Source organism: Geotrypetes seraphini, chromosome 4 (genome assembly GCF_902459505.1).
Source record: "Geotrypetes seraphini chromosome 4, aGeoSer1.1, whole genome shotgun sequence".
NCBI classification, from domain to species: Eukaryota; Metazoa; Chordata; class Amphibia; order Gymnophiona; family Dermophiidae; genus Geotrypetes; species Geotrypetes seraphini.
The window spans coordinates 65,646,544-65,658,870 of record NC_047087.1 but is presented as its reverse complement, the minus strand read 5'-3'; the positions used below and the strand labels follow the sequence as shown (position 1 = coordinate 65,658,870).

Genomic DNA, 12,327 nt, shown 5'->3' with positions numbered 1-12,327 from the left:
CCGTTGTATCGGGCAATGGTGCGCCCGCACCTGGAGTACTGTGTTCAGTATTGGTCACCGTACCTCAAGAAGGATATGGCAATACTTGAGAGGGTCCAGAGGAGAGCGACACGAATGATTAAGGGCATGGAAAACCTTTCATACACTGAAAGACTGGAGAGGCTAGAGCTCTTCTCCTTGGAAAAGCGGAGACTCAGAGGAGACATGATAGAAACCTACAAGATCATGAAGGGCATAGAGAAAGTAGAGAGAGATAGATTCTTCAAAATTTCAAGACAAAAAAGAACAAGAGGGCATTCGGAAAAATTGGTAGGGGATAGATTCAAAACAAATGCTAGGAAGTTTTTCTTTACTCAACGGGTGGTGGATACCTGGAATGCGCTTCCAGAGGACGTAATAGGGCAGAGTACGGTAATGGGGTTTAAGAAAGGATTGGACAATTTTCTGTTGAAAAAGGGGATAGAGGGGTATAGATAGAGGATTGCTGCACAGGTCCTGGACCTGTTGGGCCGCCGCGTGAGCGGACTGCTGGGCGCGATGGACCTCGGGTCTGACCCAGCAGAGGCATTGCTTATGTTCTTATGTTCTTATGTTCTTATAATGCTATTTTGGAGAAGGACTAGGATTAATTTACATCAATATATTAAAAATTGCAATGCCAACCAGTATATCACCTCCATGGGACAACATTTCAGAAATGCAGAACACTGCATCAATGATTTTATAGTGAGAATATTAAAAGGAAATTTTAAGACAATCCAAGAACACAAGACCTTTGAGATCAAAATGATAAAATTTTGAAAACCACCAGACAGGACTTAAAAAAATTGGCTCTCTCTCATAGTAGATGACAGCAGTCCATCCAGTCTGCCCAAATTGATTCAATTTAAATTTTTTTATTTTTTCTTCTTAGCTATTTCTGGGCAAGAATCCAAAGCTTTACCCTGTACTGTGCTTGGGTTCCAACTGCCGAAATCTCTGTTAAGACTTACTCCAGCCTATCTACACCCTCCCAGCCATTTAAGCCCTCCCCAGCCCATCCTCCACCAAACGGCCATATACAGACACAAACCGTGCAAGTCTGCCAAGTACTGGCCTTAGTTCAATATTTAATCTTATTTTCTGATTCTAAACCCTTTGTGTTCATCCCACGCTTCTTTGAACTCAGTCATCGTTTTACTCTCCACCACCTCTCTCGGGAGCGCATTCCAGGCATCCACCACCCTCTCCGTAAAGTAGAATTTCCTAACATTGCTCTTGAATCTACCACCCCTCAACCTCAAATTATGTCCTCTGGTTTTACCATTTTCCTATCTCTGAAAAAGATTTTGTTCTACGTTAATACCCTTCAAGTATTTGAACGTCTGAATTATATCTCCCCTGTCTCTCCTTTCCTCTAGGGTATATATATTCAGGGCTTCCAGTCTCTCCTCATACGTCTTCTGGCGCAAGCCTCCTATCATTTTTGTCGCCCTCCTCTGGACCGCCTCAAGTCTTCTTACGTCCTTCGCCAGATACGGTCTCCAAAATTGAACACAATACTCCAAGTGGGGCCTTACCAATGACCTGTACAGGGGAATCAACACCTTCTTCCTTCTACTGACTACGCCTCTCTTTATACAGCCCAGCATCCTTCTGGCAGCAGCCACTGCCTTGTCACACTGTTTTTTCACCTTTAGAACTTCAGACACTATCACCCCAAGGTCCCTCTCCCTGTCCGTGCATATCAGCTTCTCTCCTCCCAGCATATACAGTTCCTTCCTATTATTAATCCCCAAATGCATTACTCTGCATTTCTTTGCATTGAATTTTAGTTGCCAGGCATTAGACCATTCCTCTAACTTTTGCAGATCCTTTTTCATCTTTTCCACTCCCTCTTCAGTGTCTACTCTGTTACAAATCTTGGTATCATCTGCAAAAAGGAACACTTTTCCTTCTATCCCTTCAGCAATGTCACTCACAAACATATTGAACAGGATTGGTCCCAGCACTGATCCCTGAGGGACTCCACTACTCACCTTTCCTTCCTTCGAGCGACTTCCATTAACCACCACCCTCTGGCGTCTGTCCGACAGCCAGCTTCTGACCCAGTTCACCACTTTGGGTCCTAACTTCAGCCCTTCAAGTTTGTTCAACAGCCTCCTATGAGGAACTGTATCAAAGGCTTTGCTGAAATCCAAGTAAATTACATCTAGCATATGTCCTCGATCCAGCTCTCTGGTCACCCAATCCAAAAATTCAATCAGGCTCACCGGCCTGTAGTTTCCTGCTTCATCCCTGTGACCACTTTTATGAATAGGGACCACATCCGCTCTCCTCCAATCCCCAGGAATCACTCCTGTCTCCAGAGATTTGTTGAACAAGTCTTTAATAGGACTCGCCAGAACCTCTCAGCTCCCTTAGTATCCTGGGATGGATCCCGTCTGGTCCCATCGCTTTGTCCACCTTCAGTTTTTCAAGTTGCTCATAAACACCCTCTTCCGTGAACGGCGCAGAATCTACTCCATTTTCTCGTGTAACTTTGCTAGACAATCTCGGTCCTTCTCCAGGATTTTCTTCTGTGAACACAGAACAGAAGTATTTGTTTAGCACATTCGCTTTCTCCTCATCACTTTCCACATATTGATTCCCAGCATCTTTTAGCCTAGCAATTCCACTTTTCATCTTCCTCCTTTCACTAATATATCTGAAAAATTTTTGTCTCCCTTTTTACATTTTTAGCCATTTGTTCTTCCGCCTGTGCTTTCGCCAGACGTATCTCTCTCTTGGCTTCTTTCAGTTTCACCCTGTAGTCCTTTCTGCTCTCCTCTTCTTGGTTATTTTTATATTTCACGAACGCCAACTCTTTCGCCTTTATTTTCTCAGCCACTAGGTTGGAGAACCATATCGGCTTCCTTTTTCTCTGTTTTTATTGATTTTCTTCACATAAAGGTCCGTAGCCATTTTTATCGCTCCTTTCAGCTTAGACCACTGTCTTTCCACTTCTCTTATGTCCTCCCATCCTAACAGCTCTTTCTTCAGGTACTCTCCCATAGCATTAAAGTCCATACGTTTGAAATCTAGGACTTTAAGTATCGTGCAGCCGCTCTCCACTTTAGCCGTTATATCAAACCAAACCATTTGATGATCGCTACTTCCCAGGTGAGCACCCACTCGAACATTAGAGATACTCTCTCCATTTGTGAGGACCAGATCCAATATCGCTTTTTCCCTTGTGGGTTCCGTCACCATTTGTCTGAGCAGAGCCTCTTGAAAGGCATCCACAATCTCCCTACTTCTTTCTGATTCTGCAGACGGAACATTCCAGTCTGCATCCGGCAGGTTGAAATCTCCCAACAGCAGAACCTCCTCTTTCCTTCCAAACTTTTGGATATCCACAATCAGATTCTTATCAATTTGCTGCGATTGAGTCGGAGGTCTGTAGACTACACTCATGTAGATAGAAGTTCCATCTTCTCTTTTCAGAGCAATCCATATCGCTTCTTCCTCTCCCCAGGTCCCTTGCATTTCGGTCGCTTGGATATTGATCTTTACATAGAGAGCTACTCCTCCTCCACCTTTTTGACCATCTCTGTCCTTACTAAAAAGATTATATCCCGGTATGTTTGCATCCCATCCATGTGATTCACTGAACCATGTCTCTGTGATAGCGACAATATCTAGATCTGCCTCTAACATCAGGACTTGCAGATCATGAACTTTGTTGTTTAGACTGTGAGCATTTGTGGTCATCGCTTTCCAGCTATTTTTCAGCGGTAATCTCCTTTTTTATATAGCTTTTGTTTCGTTTCACTTTCCGTTGCAATACTAAGAAAAGAGTTGCTGATATTGCTTATGTTGCAGTCTTTACTACTATCACATCTTTTCTTTTGCCGGTCTCTATAATTGTCCTTCGTACATACACCACCCCCACCTTCTAGTTTAAATGCCTAGAAAAATATTGTCTAAATTTCTCTGCAAGGTTTCTTTTTCCTGCTGTAGTAATATGTAGCCCATCAGTGCAATATAGCTTCTTGTCCTTCCATGTATTTCCCCATCCTCCTATGTACCTGAAACCTTCTTGATGACATCAGGCTTTGAGCCATCTATTAAAGTCCTCTGTGTTTTTCACTCTTTGCTCCCCCTTTCCATATGCAGGCAGTATTTCAGAAAAAGCTAAAGTGTTTACAAAAGGTCTCACCCTCACCAAGCTCCCGAAAAGCTTTCTGTGCTGCAAGTGTAGAGTTGTTGGCCAGGTCATTTGTTCCCAGATGGATGACAACATCAGTGTTAAAATCCTTAGTTTCTTCCTTAATTATAGTCTGTATTTGCCTGGAACTCCTGGTAGCTGAGGATCCTGGAAGACATTTCACTATTTTGGTCTCCTCGCCTTGTGTTCCAAGGTTAATGCCTCTGATGATGGAATCCCCCAACAGTAATAGTTTTCTGTTTTTGGCCTTTTTATTTGTGCTTAGGGTGCGCTTGCTCTCTTGAGTTACCTTCACTGGTTACAGTTCCACCTCCCTTCTGTTTTCTTGAGTATCGCAGTGCACTAGTGGAGCGAAGGAATTCTGTAGAGGTAATATTAGTGAAGGTGGATTTTTTCTGTGTTACATGTCACAGTCTTCCTGAGCCTACTGTGATCCATTTATTCCTGGGCTGTTTTATTCTTTGAGGTAGAGGTGGTAAGTTGGTATGATTTTGTAGAGTGATGGAAGCTGCTTTAATTGTATTCAATTCCTGTTTAAGTTTACAGAGCTCCTCCTTAATACTAGCAAGTTGAAGACAGATGGGGCAAACCTTAAGCCTCCAAATAGTATGTCTTGGAATTAAAACACCACAGTGATTGCATAGAATAAAGGTCATCTTGATTGGTTGTGAAGTGACTTGATTTGAGTAGTCCTGATTATATGGGTCTCTATATATGAATAGTGGTCCCTGGGGTTGGTGGAACTATAAGTCTTACCCTTATTCCTATGAAGGGAAAGAGGAAATAAGATTTAACAGAGGAAAGAGAAGGGTTTATTTTTTATGCTTTTTTTTAAATTTTTTTAGTAAGAAACAGGGATGAGAAGAGAAATTAAGCAGATATAATGCTGAAAACCAGTGAAAAGAGCAGAATATGAAATGCAGAGCAACTTATCTTATTGAAGTTCACAGGGCAGCCTTCAATTCTAAACAGATTTTCTATTTGGGTGAAAAAAATCTACATTTTCCCGGATGTTTCAAGATGGACTCAAATTCGAAGGAAATAATTTTTTTCTATATTGGCCTAAAGTTATTTCTTTAGGAGCCTCCTTTCAGTTGAGGTTTCCTTGTAAATGTTTAATTAGTTATCAAGAGAATAAATATATTTTCTATGACCCAGAGCAGCTGCGTTTTTTCTTAGAAGGAAAAGGGATTTCTGATGCTACCTAGGAAAGTACAGGATAACTCATGTCTATGAATAATTAGCCGAGGTTTACTGCTCTATTCTTAATAATTATATTAGAATTTACCCTTTTTCCTAGAAGGGATCTTTATTTTCTTATTTGTTCTCCCAATTGTGGACTACATATCAAGTTGAACTTTGTTCTAATTCAGTGGAATTGATTGATTGTATCATTTCTAATTTTCTTTTCAAAGTTAATTCTTTGTGTGTAACTAATTGATAATTAAAAATTTTTTAAAAAAAAGAGTTCTCAATTTTCAGTATTAAAAACTCAATGAATAGAAAAGAATGTTTGGTAAATGCCCTTTCTTAAAATTCAGAAAGCATCACAGTATTTACCTCCCCATAAGATGTAATCTGTTTAGCCAGTTCAATCTCTGTTGCCCCAGCTCCAGGAAGAAGACGTTTATCCTACAAAAGGATGCAGAAACTTGTGTGAGCTGAACTTATTAAAAATAACCTTGTCAATTTAGTTTCAGATTTCTAATATGTATTAGTATAGTATAACCCTAAGATATTATCTGAAAATTTTCAATATTCAGAAATATAAATAACAGTTTTCAAGCTTTGTTTCATAATCTGGAAACTTCTGATACCCACTGTGTAGACATCCTCCAGCACCTCATTCTGCCTGGATCACAAGTCATTCATTTAAGAAACTTACTTTGAACAATTCTGGCACTAACTAGTAAGCTTAGTAGCTGCGCTTTTATAATAAATGGGAGTGGGGCTCATTAATTAGAATGGCCTTCATCTCAACCTGTTCTGGATAGGAACAGCTTTCTGTTCTCAACTGTTCTCGGTCCATAATCGCTGACAAATGGATTGCACTTCCATCCTGTACATACGTATGAAGAGACATGAGCTCTTAGGTTCAAAAGACATGAGCCTAAGGTCAAAAGAATAGCATATACTTCTATCCTGCATACTCCCCCAAATCTTTTAAAAATATCTATAAGACCACTTGAATTGATTATGTACATTTTTATCTGTCACTCAATGAGAATGTTTATATTATTTATTTACAGCATTTATAACCAATACAAACTATACTCACTCTTGTGAGAACTTTAAAAGTATTAACACCATCATCCACTGCTCTTTCAACATCATCCATGAGGTTATCTGTGGAACCACGGACTACTACGGTGGAAATTGATCCATCTTCCTTCTCTGAAACATCATTATAAAAAATGATCATAAATGATTAAATGTTCTACTTTACTTAGAGGCTGATCAAAAGTGTTTGGGGGGGGGGGTTTGTTTAGTTGTGTTTTTTTTAAGTTTCAGCTAAAACCTAAACTGCTACCAAAACCATCTGAATGCTTTCGGCCAAAACTGAAAACTAAAGTTTGGTAGTGTGAATGTGAACCAATGAGGCCAACTGGGAATCAGAGTTTGCAGTTGGCAGCCCTCTGCTAAACTCACAGATTATCACCCTCCATTCTGAAAACTGCAACAGGGAGCCATTTTAACAAGGACTTCTCAACAAATAAGTCTGATATGTTTAGCTTCCCAAGTCAATGCAGATGTAGTTAAATATGCTCCGAGACATGGGGGAACCCACTGCTTGCCCTGGATCAGTAGCATGGAATATTGCTACTCCTTGGGTTTTGGCCAGGTACTAGTGACCTGGATTGGCCACTGTGAGAACAGGATACTGGGCTTGATGGACCATTGGTCTGACCCAGTAAGGCTATTCTTATGTTCTTAACTTTGTGAGAACATGAAAAAAACCCCAAAACAAACCATGATTACCAGCTTTCTATGCTTACCCAAGCTATGCACAAGTAAGAAAAGAAATTGAGATGTTTCCTACGCATTGGAAGATTAGGATTTTACCTTTGATAATTAATCTTCTTTTTGTTAGTCCCTGTAGGATTCCATACGCTAGGTGTTCAATCCCAACCTGCAATCTGGGAGTTGCAGAAATTCAAAACTTTTGTGAGCACATGCTCCACCCCCTTAGACTGAGAGCTAGCAAACATATCCAGTTAAGTCCCAAAGCCAAGTAACATACCTGAACAAATCCATGACAAGGGGTTACAGGGGAAGATCCCCAGCAACACAAATAATTATTGACCAAGTCTGCTCTAAAACATGAACAAGTAACAACAGTCACAATGGCAACAAAGAAAAAAGCATTGAGGAACAATGTAGAACTAACCTGTAGTGTGCAACGAGCTCCCCAAGAAATAGCCTTCGGCAATCTGCATACTCAAAGAAACTCCCCACAGGATCTGACAACTGGATGAAAAATCTACAAGCCTGTAAGGAGAATCGTAAAGGGCATCCGCCACATAATCAACACCATCCATTACTAGAGGAAGACAGGCATGCACCTCCACAGATGACGTTTCACACAATCTGGTATGACAGGCCCGTGCTGTAAAGGAAGCAGCCGCCGCTACTTTGATACCCAAAGATGCCACTTCAAAAATCTTTTTCAGCATAATGACCACCTTGCGGTCACTCCCCAATCACTAGGGAGGGTCATGCGCCCGATAACCTGCGCCAGGGCGGAATCCATCTTAGTCTGATCAAAAACTTGTTAAAAATCAAGAGCTAAAGGATAAGACTTAGCCATAGCTTTAGAAAGATAGAAAGAGCTTTTTGGGGTATCCCATTGTTCCGTAACCAGACCCAGAAGTTGTGGATAGGATGGAAAAAAGGAAGACAGCACATCAGAACGCTCCATGACTGAAGCCCGAGAAGTGAAGGTGGAAAATCCAATTTGAGCTTTTTCAAAACCCCCATAATAAAAAGGTGGACAGAACCATGCTTTAAAAGTCTGCGGACAGAAGGGTCATCATCCAAATCCAGACTATCAGGATGACCAAGTTGACTAGATCTGGCAAGGGTATCCAGCGGATCCAAATTTGAATCAGTGTCTGGAGGCAAAAGGAGCATATCTGAATGGCAACTACTGCAATTGACGACTGCCACAGGCAGACGAGAGAGCTCCCAAACAGGAAGCTCTGCTACCAGCGCAATAGCTGAGAAGGACCCAATGCGCCCACCAGCCACACCAAACAAGCAGGATCCGAAGAATATGCTCTCCAAAGCAACCAAACAAGATCCAGAGAAAAGTCATACCCCGCAACCATGGCAGGGATCTGTTGAGGCACATTCGCCGCACCACAAGAGCCTCCATACTCCGAACGCAGGCGTTTTACACCAGACTCCAGAATAGCCACTGGGCAAGATTTTTTCCCAAAATCACAGACCTAGGCAGACTCCCCAGCCCTCTAGAGTACCAAGGGAAGGCAAAATCCAATGCTCCCAACCCCCAGCGTGCTACATGTGGTACATGATTGCTGATCCGGTGCCACTCCAGCACAATCAATGCACACATTCAACTGATTAGGGGCTAGGGAATCCATCCCAAACAATGCATACATTCAATTGATTAGGGGCTAGGGAGTCTATCCCAACCAATTTTTTTTATCAAATTGAAGGGTTTTGAGGCAGAAATAAAACTTTGGAAAAAAAAAAGATCATTTAAAATCCAAGATGGTCGCCGTCAGTGAATTCACACCCAAAAAACCCCCCGAAAATAAAAAATTGCAAGTTTGGGTCTGGGGAGTTGGGAGACCTGAACCCTGTCCTCAAACTGTGAAAAACGTTCAAAATCGATTTTAATAATCTACCCCCTGAAGTTCCCACAGGAAATAATGGAGGGTTACTCACAGCTTCTGCAGCACCTGCCTGTCAGCACTTTTCACAGTGTCAGAATGGAGGGAAGGATTTTTCTGCCTCAAACTGCTCCAATGATCCAGACTTGAAGATCTTCGGACTACCAGTCTGCCAGACTCCTACTGTGACCTCCGCCCCCACGGATCCTCATCACACAGTTGGGGGCAGGAAAAGCCTGCGCCTTGAAACCCGGGAGGTTTCGGTCCAGACGCACACAGCCTGTGCTTAAAACCCATGCAAGCAAACTCTCAGAAGAACCCCAAGTTTGATAAGAGTTGTAGACAGCAGGCTAGCTCCACAGATCCACCAGATTTCCTGTGTAGCAGACTGCGTCCTTTCCTCAGACAGGGTACCACCAGAAGGGGTCTCAAGGTACTGAAACTACTGAACAGAACGAACTTTAAGCAAAAAAATTAAAAAAATAAAAATAAGCAGAGCAACTACCAAGAATTTCTGCACAGATTGCTTGCAGAAATTGCAACTGGATAGGTTTGCTAGTTCTCAGTCTAAGGGGGTGGAGCATGTGCTCACAAGAGTGCTGAATTTCTGCAACTCCCAGATTGCGGATTGAGATTAAACACTTAGCATATGGAATCCAGAAGGGACGTAACAGAATTAGTATTTAGTTATAAAACTGATCAAGGATATGCAAGATATAGATTCTTACTAAAATATGGTTACATGAATCCAAACACTGGTCTACACCGCAGACATTATACCAGCTTGATGCACAATCCAGAATTTAAAAAGTCCATTGATGTTACTGAATGTGAGGACTATATTCTCTGAAAAATTACAATAAAGAGCAATACATTTTTCAAATTATTTTCTGATATATAAGCTTCATTTTATTGTAATATAGCTGACCACTAGTGGAAGATTAGGTTTTTACCTTAGATAATCTCTCTGTTAGTCCCTGTAGGATTCCATACTCTAGGCCAGTGGTCTCAAACTCAAACTCTTTGCAGGGCCACATTTTGGATTTGTAGGTACTTGGAGGGCCTCAGAAAAAATAGTTAATGTCTTATTAAAGAAATGACTACTTTGCATGAGGTAAAACTCTTTATAGTTTATAAATCTTTCCTTTTGACTAAGTTTTAATAATAATTTTGTAATTTATAGCTAAAGAGACATGATCAAGAAACTGTTTTATTTTATTTTTGTGATTATGATAAACAAACAGAGGGCCTCAAAATAGTACCTGGCGAGCCGCATGTGGCCCCCGGGCTGCGAGTTTGAGACCAATACTCTAGGTGTTCAATCCCTTTCTGCAAGAGTTGCATAAATCCAAACACTTTTCTGAACATGAGCTCCTCCTACCTTAGAGAGAGAGTTAGAGCCCCCTGTAGTTTAGTCCCAAAGTCAATCAACCATACCTGAACAAATCCATGACAAAATAAGTGGGCACAGGGGGAACCTCCCCAACAACTTAAACAAGTTCTGTTATGGTCTGCTCTGCAAAAGAGAAAAACAAGTAATAAATAGGCAAAAGGCAAAACATTGAGGAACAATGTAGAACTAACCTGTGTTGTGTATCGAGCACCCACAGGAAACAGCCATCAGTAATATGCATACTCGCAGAAAAGTGAACCCCCCCACAGGATCTGTCGACAGGCTGGAAGATCCGTAAGCCTATAAGGAGAACAACCTAGGCCAGCCCTGCACAACATATGGCCGAATAGGGCTCTTATTGTGGCCTACCTTCTATCACTGGCCTGTGCCAGGGTGAACTCCTATAGTCCACCCTCCCACCCGCTTACTGGTAAATCTTCAGGCAACTACTGCGTCAATAAGCAAGTCTACCCCGGAGCACTTCATTCTACTTCCGGGGCAGGCCTGCACTGCGCAGTGGCTGCCTGAAGAATTACAACAGTGTCGCAAACTTCCTGCTACCGTCGCATATACCGGGACTCTTGCCTTCTGCTGCCGTCGCGTATCTGCTGGGACTTCTGCCTTCTGCTGCCGTCGCGTATCTACCGGGACTCCTGTCTTCGTTGTCTTTTCTCCCCAACCCCGAACCAGCAGCGGCAGCTCAGCGTGCTTTTAACTTTGTCACACAGCTGCTGCTAGCATTAGTTTAGACGTGGTTCCATCAGGCAGCCTCAGGACCTTTGCTAGGCCAGCCAGCTTCAATGAGGTGGGTCGGCCTAGCAAAGGCCCTGAGGCTGCCTGATGGGACCGCGTCTAAACTAATGCTAACAGCAGCTGTGGATTGAAGTTAAAAGCACATAGTGAGCTGCCGCTAGGCTAGAGAGAGAGGAGAGGTATTGCTGGACAGAGGAGGGAAAGGGAAGGGAGGAGAGTTACTGCTGGACTGTAGGGGGCGGAAAGGAGAAAGGGAGAGAGAAATGTTACACTGGGGGGAAGGGGAGATGACTAAAGGAAGGGAGAGATACCAGCCCAGGGAATGGAAGGGAAGGAGGGGAGTCTGGTAGCGCTATAGAAATAATAGTAGTAGTGGTAGTACAGAGAGAAGAGAGATACCAGACTGGGAAGGGGGGAAAGGAAGGAGAGAGATGGCAGACCACTGGAAGGAGGGCGGGAAGGAGAGAGATGTCGGACTACTGGGGGGAAGGAAAGAGATGTCAGGCTGTGGAAATGGGGAGGGAAGGAGAGAGAGAGATAGGAAGGAAACGTAAGACATGGAAAAGTAGCTTTTGAGAAGAAAGCAGAAAAATTGAATGTTAAGTTAATGCCGAAGGATGCAGGGCAGAAAGTGAAGAATGAGAGAAAAAATGGATAAGGCGGCCCTGGAAACATAGTTAAAAGCACAGAAAAATAAAGTCACCAGACAACAAAGGTAGGGAAAATGATTTTATTTTCAATATAGTGATTGAAATGTGTCAGTTTTGAGAATTTATATCTCCTGTGTGTATTATGTGTATATGAAAAATGAAAGGAAAAAATTGCATTATAATTGGATCTGGGGCAGAGCTTGAGTGGGTTTAAGGCGGAGCTTGGTAGGTCTGTGGATGTCAACGTGATGATGTCACACATGCGCGTGATGTCATCACGGCAACATCCGCACACTTCTGGGCGCCTCGAGCTGTGGCCACTACCTGCGGCCGACACTACATTTTCCGACTTCGTTGCGGCCCTGGATCATTTTTGAGTTGTGCAGGCCTAACCTAGGCAGAAAGAAAACAGGTAGTTCCAACAACTAAACTTACGCAGAGAGCCTAGGCTGTATGGAATCCTACAGGGACTAACAAAAGATTATC

At 42.5% G+C, this 12,327-nt stretch overlaps 1 protein-coding gene across 3 annotated transcripts in view; it reads right to left on the bottom strand.

The window, feature by feature from the left end:
- The window catches only part of CCT8 (chaperonin containing TCP1 subunit 8), a 114,322-nt gene that overhangs the window by 13,815 nt on the left and 88,180 nt on the right, over positions 1-12,327 (bottom strand). For all 3 annotated transcript variants that reach the window (XM_033940311.1, XM_033940309.1, XM_033940310.1), the window contains exons 11-12: positions 6,468-6,583; positions 5,750-5,821 (exon numbers count right to left, since the gene is read on the bottom strand). In XM_033940311.1, coding sequence (XP_033796202.1) covers positions 5,750-5,821; positions 6,468-6,583 — 188 coding nt within the window. The remainder of the gene's footprint in view (positions 1-5,749; positions 5,822-6,467; positions 6,584-12,327) is intronic.